This window comes from Mycothermus thermophilus, assembly GCF_041956435.1.
Source record: "Mycothermus thermophilus strain CBS 625.91 unplaced genomic scaffold VTJ04scaffold_4, whole genome shotgun sequence".
NCBI lineage: Eukaryota > Fungi > Ascomycota > Sordariomycetes > Sordariales > Chaetomiaceae > Mycothermus > Mycothermus thermophilus.
Genome location: NW_027191430.1, coordinates 3,127,613 through 3,145,013, shown reverse-complemented (window position 1 = coordinate 3,145,013; position 17,401 = coordinate 3,127,613). Strand labels below are relative to the sequence as shown.

Below are 17,401 nucleotides of genomic sequence, written 5' to 3'. Positions count from 1 at the left end.
AATCCTCTCTGGTTCGGAAGGAAACTTTGTGAGTTGTGAGAAATCGGAAAGTTGCGAACAGGAGGAAGAAGATTCGCGGTGTTGGGGAGGAAGAAGAAGGGTGGAAAGTTGATGGGTCGAGGAATTTGGCCAAAAGTACGCGTGCAGTTTTTTTGGGCGCCCAACCCGACTTTTTTGTTTTGGCTCAGCACCGCAGCGCAGCGGAACAAGCTCGGACCACAATGGAACTCGCCGAGTCTCCACAATAATCCGCATCCGGCCATCTCAATTCATTCATTCTCTGCGCGTTGCACAATGCTCACCACAGCCTGAATAAAATTTTGAATAAAACCAAGGTTTGCAGTACTCAATCGAGTCAATACGCACACAAAAAACCAAACTACGAAATATTGTTTTCCCTTCAAAATCCTGAATGCATTGTCTGCCCCCTGAAGTGGCGATCCCATCCATCCCAAACAACCGGATTGATGAGGCTGATGCCCAGTCTGGTGGTCAGCCATCCATGAGCTCATCGCTCTGTCAACGGCCCCAAAGCTCCCAGCCCCTTGTTCCCGATCTGCGATTTCTGCCGGGCGGTGAAGGGAGCTACCCCCTGTCCACAGCAACTCGAGAGGACCCACGTTGGACTGCTTTGTCACGCCATGCACGTCTTTCCTCGACACGTCGCGCCACCACAACACCACACACGCAACACGCACGTCCCTGGAATGTCGGCGGGGCAGCGACACACTGCCTCGTGCCACACACCTGACGCTGTACTGTGTATGTAGGTAGCCTCATATTCGCGTTGCGCGAATCAGATGATTGGACCTTGGCCCTCGTCTCTGATCTGACATTGACATGAGCTTGAGCTCTTCTAACCTAATGCTGCCTTTTCATCTCACTTGGCTCTTCCCGCCTGACCTTATTGCGCGCTGCAGAAATGTTGCTATGGGAGCTTCCTGGGTGCGTGATTGGAATGTATTGAGTTGTCTGGTCTCAAATTCCGGGTAAGGTGGGTAAAAATCCACGTCTCAAAAGACATCCAGACTGCTTGCTGTGCAGGTTCCAGGAACACCCTGTCGTTAAACATCGGGCGGATGACCAGTTTCCATAGACCTCTGGTCATCGCATCTCGACCTTCACGGCAAAGCTGCCTTCACAGATGTTGGTTATTAAGAAAGTGTCGATCAGAATAATCTTGATTCGAAAGCAAACGTGCCATCTATGAAGTATCTAATCCCAGTTTCCCGTTCCCATCCATTCCGAATCCCCAACTCCCAACGCCAGCCACCCAAGCCAGTTCCCCCGTCTCCCAGTTTCCCTGCGCCAGCATTTCATCTGATCGAAACGCATATCCCAGCTCCATCCTCCTTCCCCTCTCAAGCCTTGGTCGTGAAATCCGTCTCGTTCCCGCAGTTGCAGGACCCCGCCGCCTTGCATCCGCAGGCACAAGAGTCGTTGCCGCAGGCAGCCTTCTTGTTCTCGACCTCAGCGCGCGCGCAGTTGCACTGGCCAGCGGGCCGAGCCTGGCACGAGCAGCGGTCGCCAGACACGGTGTTCTCCACGGCTGCCTTGTCGCAGTTGCACTTCAGGGCGGGCTGGGCGCCGCAGGAGCAGGTGGCTTGTTGAGCTGTAGAAAAGGGAACAGGTCAGTCTGTGGGTTCCATGTGGAAATATTGGAGGGAAGGCGGGGCGGGGACCAACCGCAGACGCACTCCTCGCTCTTGCCGCAGCAGGTCTCGGGCTTGGGCGACATTTTGGTGGTTTGGTGTGGTGAGAAGTTGGAGAGGTGAGGTGATGGTGATGATGGTTGTTGGCAGCGACCGGTGAGGGTTCGGTGTAGACTTGTCGTAAAGAGTGTTGGAGATCAAGGATAACTCCGAGATCCGAATGTGACAGTTATTGATTGAGTGGCTGATAATGATTTGGAATTCTGTTGTTGAATGAAGGCGAGAACGAAGACGAGTGATGGCCAACTTATACGTGGAATGTTGCCTCTGTCGCCTCATCCCAACTCCACTGCTGATGGTGAGGCTACAGGCTGGGACCTGAAAGAGCGGGTCCTCAACCGCCCCTCTGACCAATTTGGGTCATCTTGTCGGCTCTGATTGGTTGAAGGACCTTCCGACACACCAATCAGAGGCAGGGTATTTCACATCATGGATCTGTAAGGGCCTTTCAGGAAAACAACATCCTCCGTTTGCCAATGCTTCCAGGTCATCAGGTGTTGCCCATGCTGTTTGAGGAATTTTGATGACAAAGAAAACACGGGATGGAACCGGAATATTCAAGGGCTCCGTTCTAGGTCGAGCAGAAGGCGGTAGAAGTGTGGAAATGGACTCGTTCTGTTTGTATGGCCGGCCACTGAAACATCTGTGTCTGGCTCCCTGAACCGTGCTTTTCTCTCTTGAGCAATGGCTTTCTCAAAAATGATTCTCTTGATATGCTACAGAGATGTGGCGAGAAGGCCATCTCCAGCTACTTGACCTAGGGCCAGCACCTCGATCTGCCGTGATCTGCCCGGTGGGATCCTCGAGGCCTGGGAGGACCAAGTGACCCTCATCGAGGAATGAGGAAGGAACGAGGTGATGATGCTCCATAGATCGTGCCATGAGCCAACCCAGATCAGAATGGCAAAACCCAAGCATAACATCACTTGGAATTAAAGTATTTCCTCAGTTCTGTTGCCCGTGAACCTGTCTCCTGCCCTTCGACATCAACCGTCCTTGATCTGCCGGCCGGCTGAGATACGCCCATGGCCATACACGCACTCATCCCACCCCCTCAAACTTCACAGCACATCCATCATCATCACCTCTCTTTCCTAAACAAATACACCTCCACCCTCTGCTTTTCTCCCCCAAGCCTGGGAAGCGGCATCTCCGTCCTCTCCCTGATCACCCACCCCTCAGCCTCCATCATGCCAAAGAAGCGTTTCTCCGAGTCATGTCTCCGTTTCGTCGCCAGCAACACCGCTGTATCGACCGCCTCCTCCCTGCTACCGGACTCTGTCTGCTGCTCCTGCTGCTGCTCTGCTGACATTCTATGTACCGCCGAGATGGTCCCCACCAGCGCCGGCAACGTGTCGGTGTTGTACGTGCAGTCGCATACCACCACGAGATCCCACGCCCTGGATGACGCGCGAGCGCCGAAGGACCCGACGCGGCCGTCTTCCCAGTCGAGAGGCTCGAAGCTGAGGTTCGGGTGCTCAGTCGACGTCTCGTCGCTGCTGCTGTCGTTCCGGCGAGACGACCCAGAAACCTGACGGGCAATGTTGGTCTTTGCCTTTTTCTCCGCCTCGGGCAGGTCTGTGATGAGGATATGCGGAGGCGGCATCCCCGTAACCTCGTGGCGGAGAGCCATGATCTTGTGCAGCCCGATCCCAACCACCCCCACCCCGCAGCCCAGCTCGAGGATGTTCAGCCCCCGACCGGGCGGGTGGTTCAGCAAGATGTCCCGACAAAGCGGCAACTGCTGCTGCGGTCGCCGATCTTCCGAGTCTCCTCCGAGACACATATCCGCCAGCAGCGACACCATGACGACCCCCGAATCCCACACATGTCGCGCGATGCTCTCGCCCAGGTCCTCCTCGATCTGCAGCAGCGCTGGTGGTTGTTGCTGTTGTTGCTGACCAGCAGAAGACCCAGACCCCAATTCGATCCTCAAACTCCGAAAACACGTCCGCGAAACCTCCTCCTCCCGCTCACCTCCCTGCGATGACGATGACGGCGGTATGTCCGCGTACACAGGCATGATCAATCCCCTATTCCCCGGGAGGACGTCGTTCGTGCCCAATGCCGTCAGCGCGCGATCCGCCGGGCGGATCTGGATCGTTTCGAGCGGGACAGGCGTTTTCGCGCCTGGGCCCGAACCGGAAAGAGGCAAGGGCAGGTCCAGCTTGAGCACGCGCATGCCGGCGCGCCAGACGGGTGGTGGGTTGGGGGTGAGCAGGAGGGGGACGAGCCGCGGTTGGCCGGTGGAGGCATCGGTTTGGGTGTATGCGCCCAGGATGGAGAGGGGGATAGGGTTGGGAGGGGTGAGAAAAGAGTCGCTTAGGTCGGTGGTGATGGTGAGAACGAGTTTGAGGGTCGGTTGGGGTGATCGGCTGGGGCCGGGATGGATTTCGGGAGGACGGCAGAGGCGGATGTAGTGCATTCTGAATGATGGTGTCTTGAGGGTATGGGATGAGAAAAGTTGTCGCAAAGGTTCAGTTGGGCATGATCATCACCTCAGACCGTTGTCATGGTTCATCGAGTTCAGTCCTCGAGGATGCATGAGTGAAGAATTTGGAGATGAAGAGGGTTAGGGATATTAGTGGTGATGCTCTTACCCCGTTTCTCAATGGGTGTTTCCTACGATTCAACCACCCAGTCATCTTCATAAGCAGGCAGTAACTCACGATGAGTATGAATATGTAGTCATGATGATATCTACTGAATGGCTATAGTTAAGGGTTGGCCGAGGTCCAACTTCAATCCTGTTCTCTTGACATTGGAATCCAGATATCCCTGCTTCGCGAGCAACAACATGTCGGCTTCGAGAATATCCTGGTGCTGAAAACATAAGCAATTCATCGACATGTTGAATTCAGAATGCTTATAACATCACTGACATATTTGTTTATGAAGTCAGGGGGGGGGTTTACTTCAGCCACAGCAACTGGAGGTCCAGGCTGACAAGTCACCCACCTTCCCCGAGCAAGGTCCAACAAGCCGATAGCCGATATGCACACCAAAAAAGATGAAACATAGCGTAAACTGGATCGATTCAACAGACCGTACTCTGCAGAACATACGCGATGCATCCACTTGAAGGCCCGGCAGCCCGCAGTCGATGACGTCGACGGCTGCCTCCCGGGTCCCGGTCACGAGGACACCGCTTCCCGTCTCTGCATCATTGTATCACCAGAGATCAAGTCAGCTGACCTGCGATTTGCCTCCAAGCCCAGCTCAACAGGGAGCAAAACCGACACAACACAACGTTCATTCTCAATAACCCCGGTTGTGTTGACGCATTCCCCCTCTTTCCATGGTCCCGACGGAATGGTTCATCCCTCCCTCCCTTCCTCAACAACCGGCGTCGACATCTTCCCTGCACCTGCCCGTTGGAGGGCCTCTCGGAATCCTGGGACCAACCCTGCAGCCTATCACGAAGCTTATTTCAACGTCCACTCACCTTCTCCCACCTATGGAAAGACCTACCTCAACGCCGAGGCCGCGCACTCGTCCATTTCGTCCATTTGCCTTCCAGTTAAAGCTCGTGACTGGCTTCGTACAGGCGGCCTCGTTTTGCACACACGCGTCCGCGAAAACTCACCCTTGCCATTTCCCAAGAAACCAGTCAAACGTCCACCTCCCCTGGACCTATCTCGAAGTGTCAAGGAGCATAGCCTTCTCGAAGCCTCGATTGCGCGCAGGACTAGCACAGTGCGTTGGCACGGTGGCTTGGTAGCGGCCACTCGCAATAGAGAAGAATCCGTCTGCTACAGACTGTCCAAACACAACCCATTCAAATGACTCGAGAGAGCAAAGGGGGGTGAAACTAGCCGTTCGTGAGTCACCCCAAGCCTTCACTTGACTGACCTGTCCTCGAGACAAAAAAAATGGGGGCTTTGCTATGGATCTCTCCCACAACGACTCCGTTGGGCAAAACGGCCAGCCATAGTCAGTTCACCATCCCCTCCGGTCAGGCGAGGCATATGTGTCATTCTCAGCACAGCCCAGCTCAGCTCAGTCCAGCAGCAGTGACGATGAGTCGGCAGTCGGGATGCCAGTACATTTCTCTAGTGTGGCTCTCCCAGTACGGACGGAAGATCGGGAAACAAGCCGGTCGAGAGCAAGGCTTTTGCCGGCCGGCCCCTGGCTCTATGACGATGGGCGTGGGGCAAGGCATACTGAGCTTGGTCTGCCTGCGTCGCAGCGTTGTCGGCAACGTTGACAGACGGACAGCCAGGCGGGTTGTCAGGTCAGGTCAACATCCTGACCTGACGGACTGATATGGCATCTACACTACGGAGCACCAACCGGCGGTTGGAGTGGACGAGAGCAGAACAAGGCGAACGGACGGATCAACATGCAAAGAGAGCATCATGCCTGGGCAACTGGAGATGCCTGACTGCCTGCTAGCAAGACTCATCTCCGAACAGTTGCAGGAGGTTAGGTATGTCGGCAGCTAGGTAGGCAGGAGGTAGCTACATCCCCTATGAATCTGGAAGCTCATCACAACGCAGACAAGCAGCCCAGCCCGTCCGGCAGGCCAACAAGGCCCCCGCCAGCAGCAGCAGCGGCAGCGGCATGACGACATCACCGGGCTTGCTGGTTGTCAGTATCAACCACCCACCGACACTTGCCATGATTCAAGTCAAGCGATTCAAGCGATTCAAAAGCAGTGGGGCCCCGTCTCCCGCGGCATTCCACGGACCTACGGGCCCAGACCAGGCGCCACCAGGCCAGACCGGCGAAGGAGACGAAAGAAAAAGAGACGACGATGAGTAGTGGACGGGAAGAGAACAAAACGCCTGGTAGTATGCAACGGAAGGGAGATAACCTAAGGCCTGCCTTCCTGCAAGGAACCACCCATCCGCCCCAGTCTCGGTCTTGGTTGGGTCGCAAGGCATCGGAGGCGGCGTGGGTGGTGGGTTGGTGGATTGGTGGGCTGTTGCCGACGACAAAAGGGTAACGGGTAGGTTCAGTCGGGTACGCTACTGTAGGTTTGTGCATACCGGTGCATGGATGGGTGGTATGTTGGCAAGCCTGCTCCTGTTCAGAATTGATGATTGATCTTGGGAGGAGGGTCCTGTCACCTTACTCCTTCACTTCTTCACCATTCACGGAGATGAGCATTTCTCGTATGGAGGAGGGAGCCCCTTCATCACGTAACAGAAACGGAGCTGTCTGGGCCAGGTCAAAGACAACAAATCGGCAAACAAGTAGAGAGAGAGAACTGGACGGGACACGTCCTCTCCCCTTTCGGAGGAAACAGTTTGACGAGCAGTCGGCGTGCGTGGGGGTCACGAAAGAAAGAGAGGACATCCATGACACGGACGGGACTAACTGACTTGACTGCCCATCACCAAACCTACAAACCAACCAACAAAAGTTCAATCAGTTCCTTCGGTGGGTTCAACCTACTACCACCTCTCCCAGCCCGGTTTAGCTCGACTTGAACAAAAACTCGGACAAATCCACAAAAAAAAGCCAAGCCCTGCAACGCCACACCACGGGAGCTGTGCATACAGAGTACATACCTAGATGCAGCACAATGTACGTCTGTATGGACAACGCACACTCGGCCGGGAAAGACTTGCAGTAGTAGCAAGCACAGCATAGCCCTGCTTATTTTCTTTCTTCCTTGCTGCTTCTAGCTGTTTGGAATGGAGACTGCCAATTCGTCCGGAAAACTACCGGGCCGGCCGGACGAGCGGTCCGGGTTCAGCTTTCAGGTGCTTGTTCGGCGCGGGTCAGTCCACTTGGATCAAACCAAACGATTTTTATTCTTCTTGTCTTTTGTCTCCCTCATGACATCATGACAGAGAGAAGCCGCGGAATTATCGTGACAGGCCGTTCTGTGTTGGCAGGCAGGTAGGTACCTGAGTTAGGCTCACCTCGGGGCGGCCTGATGGATGGATGGATGGATGGATGAAACATGGCATCACCGCCAGACTTCCGAAAAGCTCCAAGAAAAACCGACAGGAGAGCCAGGTCTGGGCGGGGTAAGACCATTGACATGACCAACCGACCGACCGACCTACCGGCCGGCATCGCGGGGAGGGGGAGGGTTCTGCTCGACAGCCTCACTCCAGTCTGACGCCTTTGTGTGGTGCTCATAATACGATTGTCTTATGAGGGGGGCGGAACGGAGAGGCGGTGGGCGATGCTGGGGCCTTTTTGCGGAGTATTAGGACGAATAAGTCCCCCTAGTATCACCATCCATCCCGCGCTCGTGTGGAGGAAAAAGGATGAGAAATGAGAGGATCGGAGAAAAATCCGTCGTTACCCGTCCCGAGTGAACATCGAAAATATTCCTGCTACGGTAGCAGGTAAAGACGAGGGTGGTGTAGCAGAGGTGTGTCAAAAGTGCAGTCGAGGTGTACAGACATACGTGCATTGCATACGGTAGGTGTGTAGGTGTGCTTAGGTGTAGGCGTGTAAGTGCGGTTGTCGTTGGATCATTGGCACATTGCATGGCGTGTGCATGCACACACGTGTGTGTGTCAAGCTGCGATAGGACAGTCCGGAACGGTAGGGCAGACCAGGGTCCATGCCAGACGGCGCTCCGATAGGTTTGTTTGTTCGTTCTGAACGGGGCTTTTTTTTCTATCTTCCAATGCAAGCTTCACCGTGTCTCCTGAGTTGGTTAGTTGAGCAGGGTGTAGAGATAGAGCAGAGAGAGAGAAGGAAAAAAAAGTGAAGGGCGCTTGTGTGGTTTGCGAACAAGGCGGGACTGGAGGCAACCCTGCCTGCCTACACAGTACACCCTCCTCTCGCAGGCCTTCACCGAAAGTTGCCTTCTCCAAGGAACGCGACCTCTGCTGCCTCGAGTCACTCGACCTGAGCTGCTGGGAAGTGGCCAACCCAAGCACCGGCGACAACGACAATGACAGAGATGAGAGAGGCCTCATTAAGTTGCCGCCGTCTGTGTTTCACACCCAAATCCCATGACTAGCCTGCATCACTAAACAGGCACGTGAGAGAGACAGTGAGTCAACGTCTCGAAAACCCCACGTAGAGGAGACTGATATTCAAGGTCGTGATAGGGTAGGGTAAGGGCAAGAAGGGGCAGAGCATCCCTCAGCCACAGCCAACACAGCATGCTAGCTACCTAGGTCTTAGTCCGTAGTGTAGGCCCGAGTACCCGGGGTCTCCATTCATTGTCCCCATACAGTTTCCGGAGACTGGGAGGGGCGGCATTGTCTTTCTGGCAAGACGCATCCCGCATCGTCATGGGTTTTCAAGTCAAAGAGTTGACGTCGATGACGATGATGAGGGGGAGGGAGGGGTGTGTAGCCATCCCAGCCCCGCGGCGGAGGAGTCCAGAACGTCGTCGAGAGAGAAATTGACAACTGATGAGCGACCGACCGGTTCAGAGTGGGAACATGAGAGAGAAAAAATTCAAGGAATGAAAGGAGTTCAATTCCTTCGAATTCTCGCATTGGTTGTACAAAAACAAGCGAGAAGGCTGCGGAGCCGCATGACAGACGGCGCGGGAGGGTCGAGGTTGGGTTGGGCCGAGATGCTTGCAGCAAGCAGATGCTTGATGCTGCCCGATCGGGTGTGTAAGTAGGTAATCCGCGGCAGTTCAGCAACGAGGGCGGAATCGGTCGGTCCAAGTCGGAAGACATTGCAGCAGGGCGGTCGGGTCCCGGACGGGTCTCGCCGACCGGGGAACAAGCATCCCTACGGATACCTACTTACTATCACCACGGCCGCCAGCCTTGTGTAAGTTGACCTCAGCTTCAGGCTCCGTGTAACATCTCCCCACATTCATCGGTGCTCCGGGTCGGCGTCCATTCCGCTCTCGGGCCTGCACCGCCCCAACGGTCGCGTCGACTGCCGACCGCGCCACAGCGAAGAGGCGCAAAGAAATCCCGTTCGGGAGGTGGAACCCTTGGGGCGGGATGGGAGAAACTCTCGGAACCCTTTCCGGGCCGAGCAGAGGGCTGACAAATCAACAGCGCTACCGAGCTGACTCAGTGGGGGCCATGTTGGCTGGAGCTGTTGAGCGGGTAGCTGAGCCACACTTTCATGTGGCTTGTTTCCAAGTTTGGCCCCGAAGTTGGGGGCTTGTGTCATCTCGTGGTGACAGGGACCCAGGTTCTCGGGACGCACCGACGCACGGATCGAGGCTTGTCCGAGAATGGTTTAAGGCGAGCTGAGCAACCATCCCACTTCAGGCAGCGCAGCTGGTTGGCCTGAGGCCAAGCTGCGGCCTCAGGCTAACGTTGAGCTTCCCTAGCGCAAGGCCCAGCCCCGCCCACGGCAACCTGAGGCAGCTGAAGGCGTGTTTCATCCGCTCCACTTGGGCTTAGGGGCTAGATCAAACAACAAAGACCTGACACCGAGTTTGCCGAATTTGGTTTGTTGTGCTCTTATTTCGAGAACAACAACTCGACCGACTGGTCGTGCTGTGCGGATTTTGACTTGCTGCTCGACTCGCTGCGATCCGCAAGAATTGACTTGCATTGCACGATAGAACACACGCATTGTCGGCCGCCTGCGTCATAGGTAGGAACGCAGACTGACGTTCCATGTTGGCTGTAGGCACGGAGTACGTGGAGGACGAAAACCAGAGGGCGGGGGTTCTTCGTAGAACGAGGCAAGCAACACCAGATACGGCCGTCCCTGGAGGGAGATGCGGTCAAGAAATTGGCGCAACTTCAACCTCCATTCTGCAACGTCGGGACGAAGCCTCACTGGCTTGTTTTGCTCGTTGGTGCCACCGGCGATGTCGATATCGCCATCGGCGACCCATCGAGCGTAGATATCTCCCACTCCGACAGGGCGGACGGATAACCTTGACGCCCCTGATTGCCTCTTTGCCCCTGCCGCCCATATCTCGATATCTCACAGGGGAATGGATGAGTTGGCAACTTGCCAGTGACAAAAGCCCTGGCTCGGTCGGCTCGTCATCCTGCATCTCTATGTCCTCGCAGGCAGCCAGCCGCTTTCTTTTCTCGAGGGCAAGGCAAAAAGTGAAGATGACAGATGACGAGAGGGTCATCACCGATGACGGAGCACCAAGAGGTTGGTGCGACGCGGATTCGAGTACAAGCCGGTCAGCTTGAGGAATCTGGCAGCAAACGCGTTCGCGCGACGACAGGGAATGTTCCGCGTTTGGCTCGCACCAGCTCGGGAGCTCACAAATATGGAAGGAGGTAGAGAAACCTCTGACCCAGACCGCTGAGACAAGAACCCGTCCGACCGATTTCTCAGCAGCAGGAAGCAGCAGGAGGAATCGTGTTCGCGGTCGAGGTCGGCTTTCCCCACGACGACATTGTTTTCCTGTCAGACAGGACCAACTCGCCCACCGCATCGTTCTGTCCCGCGGGGTTGATGGTTTGTTTGCTTCCCCGCTTGCTTGAACAAGGCCGCAAATGTGGCCGTGATATGGGAGGTCGTTGGGTCCCGGCCCAGCCCTAGGTGGCCTCGGCCATATCCTCCGCCTCGAGCACTTACTCATCCTGCCTCACTAGAAGAAGCGGTTCGGCATTCTTCCCCCGTCTTCTACATCTTCCCCAGAACCGTGTTGCTGTCCTGGATGCCTTCCATCATCCGTCTACCCGTTGATTTTCCTCGGAGTTTGGCCAAATTTTTGTGCGCTATGCGGCTACGTCAGAAAAGCCCTGACCTTGACCTTGCTTGACCCTGGCCCCCGAAGGGGGTGTGTGCGAGCTTGTTACCGGGCCAAATTGATGAAGCCCGTCCGACCGCCGCAGCGCCCACCCCTCCCCTGAAGTTTTGGCGTCGCGCAGGCAAGAAAAAAAGTGGTTGGCGTTTGGGAGTCGCATGTCGGAGGCATCGACGTGGAAGAGAGGTTCGAGAAACTGTCGGTGAGCAAGATGCCCAGCAATGAGAAACTTTAGAGGCTCGCTTGGGATTTTATCATCGCATTACCCGCCCGTCTGCTGTGTTTGACAGGTGCATCGCATCGCAGGCGACCGGCAGAGGGTGGGCTTTCTTGCGGAGCGCAGCGTTCCATTCGATCCATCATCCATTTCACCGTCGGTGGGTGTGTGAAGGACAGGTCTGGTGTGTGGAACCCGAAGACCCGGCCCGGGGGGATTTGACCAGAGTGGCCGGTTGAAAAACCTGAGCCGCCGGTCCATTGTCGTCTCCAATCGGGGATCAAGCGGCCTGCATCCAGGCCGAGCCCTCTCCAGCCTCATTGGCTCCAGGCCAAACTGCCTGCTCGCATTGGACATCAACGCAGAAAACCACCATCCCAGCCGAGCCATTAGGGCAGCAAAACCTCGCACAGCCCTCGACAGTAGCAGCAGCTTTTTCTTTCTGTGTGACTCACCGTTGCCATGGGCAGAGGAGATAGGAGGGAAGCCGGGCTGAGTTCTCATCCGTCTCGTCCTCAACGACTCTCACCTTCTCCTTTGCTCATGCGATGATCTTGTTGGGGTCCAGGGGGAGGCGAAAATTTTTCTCGACGGTCAGCCGAAAATGGGAATCAAAAGCCTGGGCGGTGGCGGAAGGTTGCCAAAACGACCAGGAAGGGGGTGTGTTTTTCTAGAATAAAAAAGTGTGATAAGACCCGGGCCGGCACGCCAGCAAGGGATGCACAGCTGCCAAGCCGGCCAGGGTAGGGGCTTTGCGGACGAGTCGCAAGGGGGTTTCCAAGCCCTGTGCGCGATGGCGTTTCTCCCGTGCAGGAGGTGTCGAGGGTTTGCTTCTTGCTCTCTCTTTTTTTCGGTTGAGCAGGGCCAGTTTGATGGATCGACCCGTGGGAAGAAACTGGCGGAGAGGACGGCTGCTTCGTTTCTGATATTGCCCACGGGCCGACTGTCGCTTCGACGTCGTCTGGGCACACTGTACGGGGAAGACTGGCCAGATCGGAGACTCGGCTGTCTAGCCGAGGTGAAGGTGAACGGAGACGGACGACACCGAGCTCAAGGTGAGGACGGAGACAAGGACAGGGCGGTGACCAAGTTTGGGAAGTTCATGGAAGACTTTCATCGAGAAATTGCTAAACACCACGCCTGTGGCGAAGCCGAGCGTCGTTTGACTGATGGGTTTGATATTGCATGGAAATTTTGGTTATCGGCATTGATGATAATCTCGGTCGAAGCGACGGCTCGACGATCATCTCAAAGGCATCAGCACGAACAATGGCGAAGTCGATCGAAGGTGAAAGAAACGAGGATTAAGTCGGGAAGTCAATCGACATGAGAGTCGAGCTGGTTTATCTACATGCTGGAGTTTCGAGTTGATGGATGCAAAGGGAAGTTGGAAAGTTGGGCTCTCAAAGTGGAGGTTTGGAGTTAGGTTTTTTTTCCTTGATTGACAAGATGGGAGGCGACACATGTTTGGCCGCTGCTCCTTCCACGATTGCCATTACGAGGTGGGGATGGTCTTGGCGGCGAGGTTCCCACCTGCCGGCATTCACATAGTTATTTCTCTCTGGCTGATACTCCATAGAAGTCAAACTGAACACATATTTGAAATGTCCAAAACAAGATCAACCAAACACGGAATAATTCCAAGAAAAGGCCAGCAAACCAGCTGGAACTCCCAAGGTTCGATCGATCCAGTCGCGGAATGTCTAACCCCGTCGAAGGCACCTCAGTAAGTGGCATGCGACTGTCTCGCTGTAACCCCGCTCAACGGCCTGCAAGTCGCATGCATCCGCGACGCGCAAACGGGCGAACTCTCGGCAGGCCTGTCACGAACTGGACGAGGAAGGATCCGCACCGCCTGCAGCTGAGATCCGTCCACCAAAGCGACCGTCTGCCAGGACGCCAGAAACCATCGCTGCGGATGCGCGGTACATCGCGGACGCTTGGCAACCCCAGATTTGACCATGCCCTAACCGTCAAAATTGATCCCAACTCTCTGGATTGTGTGTTGTTGTCGTTGCCGATGATGTTGAAATTGGCATCCGTCGTCCACAGAATGGCTGTGGCTACATGCGTTCATCTCTTTTGTGCAACAAGTTCAGGTGTGAGAACACCTCGCCCTGTATCAAGGAACCCATCCAGCACTGGACGACTAGGGCATTCTTGAGAAACATTTGGCCACAAGGACTGGATGAACAGCTGAACTCTTGCTCAAGCCATATATCAAGGTGCCCATGACTTAGTTAATCGACTTACTCACCCTCCATCACTTTGGGGTCAGCGCGGGATTTTGATAACATCAACTTCTCATCTCCTCCCACCATCTTCATGGTGTGCGGGATATCTTGCACGTGTCGACTTGGGCTCTCAGAACATCCAGGGCTTGTCGGAAGGCAGCGACGCTGTCGTCACGGACGCTTAGTGTCCCAAGTTAACCGCCACCCAGCCTACCATGTCCCCGTCACACAGACATTGCCCGAACGCCCGAGTCGTCCAAGACCTGTCAACAATTTTATCGACAGCCTTCCAGCCGGGCACCCGGGCGTCTCCTACCTGTTAACTTTGACACACACACTCCGTTGCTGTCTCTGGACTGGATATTTTGGTTGCACATGACTGAACGGCCTAAAGTTCCCGGAGATCATCGTTTCCGGGTTGCATTGATGACTCTTCAACCAGCAATGACTCGGCGCTGCGTACCTTGAGCTCCGAACCTCGTAGGAAGGTCGTCATCGCACAGCCGCCTTGCCCTGCCAACCCAGCCTCCGAGCGCTCCGCAACTGTGTCCGTCAACGTGCCGTAGCCATCGCAGAAACGCGTCTGCAGTACGCTGCATCCTACGGCCATCGCGAGCGGCGGACTTTTGTCGACATCCGCCGTAAATCCACCAGACAGCACGGGATGATATTGCGGCGTTTGGAAGGAAACTGGGTCTTTTTTACGCGATCTCTACGCTGAAAGCGGCTCAGATTGCTCTCGTTACCGTCGGCCGTCTTGCCGTCGTCATCATCCAAGTTCTCTCAGTTCCTTGCTCCGTGGTCGACCGGCTTGGTCCTGCAAAGGATTCTGGGATCCTTGCATCCATGACCGCCGGCTCGAAACCTTGAACAAGATGCAAAATTTTTCTCCCCAGATACCGTCCACTTTTTCTGTTGGGTGAAGTCGATCCCCTGCACAGAGACCTGGGACGTTCGAGGCCCCAACCTGGACCAATCTCGCTTAGCAGCCAGAGGCTTGTCCGCCGCGAATCCGGGAGCAGGTCCCGGGGTCTGAAATTTGCGGACGGCACAAGCTTGCGTGAGCATGCCTGTGAGGAAAGATAACAGAGATGAATCATCGAGCCACCAACGTCAAGAGTCACAGGTGTCACATAGCTTTCGGAGGGCGGCGAGGTGCTCGAGTTGAGGGAGAGAGGAAAAGCCCGTTGAGTGGTTTCTAACTCGTGAAGCCAGAATCACGCCGGCGCATCCAAGAGGTCAAGCGGAATTCATTGGCCGGCGACCGGACCGTGCAGAGGAAGAGCAGAGCACAGTAGAAATCGAAATGCCAAGAAACTGTGACGAGCAGGGGGGTGGCTGCGAGCTGACGGCGGAAAGCGGTGACTAACCGCACCCCTGGCAAGAGGGAGACTGAGGGAACGGGAAGAGGCGCTTACAGCCACGCCCCCTCCCTTCCGTTCTTGGCCACGCCCGTAGAAATTTTCACAATGACCAGGGTGTGGCCTGTGCCCCCCTGTCACCTCTCCCTGGCCCGGCAGGCCCTTCCCCTCTCCTCTCTTTTCCTGTGCGCGTTGATCTTCCCCCAGCCCTTTACCCTATATAGACGTACAACCACCCGCTTTCCCCATTTCCTGCCACCTTTTGGCTCTTCTGCCTATGTTCCCCTCGTAACCCTCCCACGTTCCGGCGCAACAGCCTGCAAACATTCCGCGAGCTTGTCAGACCTGGACCGAGCCTTCGAGTCGAGTCCAGTCCTTTCCAGAACCAGCCATCAAGGTCGCCACGCCGACTTTGGTGCCCGACTCTGACCGAATATCCAGCGAAATTTTGACATGTTTGCGATCAAGGAGCGGTTTTCCCCTCTTCCTACCGACAACAACACAAGGTGACAGGTGTCACTGGTTTTCTCCCGCGTCACGACACAGGCGCGATCAGCAACGACTTGAGATATCGGCACTGAGCGACGACCATCGCATTCGCACCCCGTAGAGGTTTAGGGGGGCTTGAAGGAGAGAGAGAGAGAGAGAGAGAAGGGAGAAATAGGAGGATCCGAGGCCAGGGATCCGAAGCATCGAAACCGACACACGAAGCATCAACGAGTGCATATCTCGAAAAACCGATCATGGCCAGCTATTCACCGTATGGGGGCACCCCGGTGCCGCCCGAGTACACCAAGGATTATCCTTACGACAAGTTCGACAAGTTCCCGAGCCCGTCGCCGACTCCGTCGCCCCGTGGCCCCGCGTACTACTACCAGCCGCCTCCGCCGAGGCCCGCTACCCGCGCGCACTTCCGCAACACCAGCACCAGCGGCATCGCTAGCCCCTATGCCAGCCCGCGCATTCCATCCTTCTCTCCTCGCTACACGAGCGACGGCCAATACGCTACCGTCAATGTGAGTGCCTCGCGGACACGCAAAGCCAGTTTCTCCGGCCTGCCGCGCCCCCCGCGCGAGCGCCGTTCTTCTTTCACGTACCACGCCTCGGTTTCGCACGGCGAGTCGGACGAGGACGAGTTCATCGATCTCGGCGGCAGCCATACCTTTGTGATTCCCGGGCGGGGCCGGTCGCGTTCAATCAGGGATCCTTTCAACAACATCGCTAGTGGGCATGGCACTGATCACGGCTACTACGCGCAGGGCGGTCCTTCCCCCTTCTTCGACAGAGACGGGTTCGCCTCCCCTCGCTACGATCCTGATCGCCGTCCCCCTCCGCCCCCGCCCGGCGCCACCCCCGGTCCTGTGCCCCGTCGCAACTCCACCTCGGTTCCCCAGCGGCCCCAGACGGCTCGGCCCACCACCACTCCCCGCAAGCCCCCGGCTCCCCAGCCGGCTCGTCAAGCCACCGAGGCCGACGCCAAGAAGCACCGCATTCCCCCCGGTTACTCCCTCAAGAACTGGGACCCGACCGAGGAGCCCATCATGCTGCTCGGCAGTGTGTTTGACGCCAACTCGCTGGGCAAGTGGATCTACGACTGGACCGTCTACCATCACGGCGCTGGCTCTCCGATCGCCGACAACGCCGGTGAGCTTTGGCTGCTCCTGATCCAGCTGTCTGGCAAGATCAAGCGCGCCGAGGAGATCGTCCCCAAGATCCGCTCCCGGGACAACCGCGAGATGGTCGAGGAGTTCATCGAGGCCGGCGAGCGGATCACCGACAAGCTCCGCAAGCTGCTCAAGGCCTGTGAGGCCCCGATGCTGCGCTCCGCCAAGCAGAAGAAGGAGGGCCAGCTCGGCAAGAGCGCCGGCGTCGAGTTTGTCGAGACCCTCTGGGGCGCCGACCGCGAGCTCGAGAAGACTCAGAAGTTCATGGCTTCGGTCCGTCTGTGGAACCTTCGCTTCGACACCAACTGCGAGGAGATTCTCCGCAAGCCGACCATGTAAACGCACCATCCGCCGACACGCACACACAAACCTTCCGCCATCACCACCACCTACCCGCACTTCACCACACCCCGAACCCCAACCGGGGTTTCCTCCACCAGGGGGGTTGTACGATTAGGTCGTCTTTTTCCGGCGTCGTTTGGTCATCCAGGTTTTCTTTTCTCTATACCAAAGAGGAGAAGATACCCCAGTTTCCAGTTCCGCCTGGGTAGGCGCTGTTTTGCAACATACATTTCCGTCGGGAGCAGTCCCGCTTAG

The 17,401-nt window shown here is 56.3% G+C and overlaps 4 protein-coding genes across 4 annotated transcripts; 2 read left to right on the top strand and 2 right to left on the bottom strand.

The window, feature by feature from the left end:
* Nucleotides 1-1,361: 1,361 nt before the first annotated feature.
* VTJ04DRAFT_6855 (uncharacterized protein) lies at nt 1,362-1,738 on the bottom strand (the record flags this gene model as incomplete). Its single annotated transcript, XM_069365120.1, has 2 exons — nt 1,362-1,612; nt 1,687-1,738. 2 exons carry the CDS (start codon nt 1,736-1,738, stop codon nt 1,362-1,364), a joined length of 303 nt encoding a protein of 100 aa, XP_069218879.1.
* Nucleotides 1,739-2,793: 1,055 nt separating this feature from the next.
* Nucleotides 2,794-4,137, bottom strand: VTJ04DRAFT_6854 (uncharacterized protein; the record flags this gene model as incomplete). Its single annotated transcript, XM_069365119.1, has 1 exon — nt 2,794-4,137. One exon carries the CDS (start codon nt 4,135-4,137, stop codon nt 2,794-2,796), a length of 1,344 nt encoding a protein of 447 aa, XP_069218878.1.
* Nucleotides 4,138-6,070: 1,933 nt separating this feature from the next.
* Nucleotides 6,071-6,476, top strand: VTJ04DRAFT_6853 (uncharacterized protein; the record flags this gene model as incomplete). The annotated part of the gene is made up of 2 exons (XM_069365118.1): nt 6,071-6,141; nt 6,212-6,476. 2 exons carry the CDS (start codon nt 6,071-6,073, stop codon nt 6,474-6,476), a joined length of 336 nt encoding a protein of 111 aa, XP_069218877.1.
* A 9,407-nt stretch (nt 6,477-15,883) lies between these two features.
* VTJ04DRAFT_6852 (uncharacterized protein) lies at nt 15,884-17,143 on the top strand (the record flags this gene model as incomplete). The annotated part of the gene is made up of 1 exon (XM_069365117.1): nt 15,884-17,143. One exon carries the CDS (start codon nt 15,884-15,886, stop codon nt 17,141-17,143), a length of 1,260 nt encoding a protein of 419 aa, XP_069218876.1.
* Between the last annotated feature and the right edge of the window lie 258 nt (nt 17,144-17,401).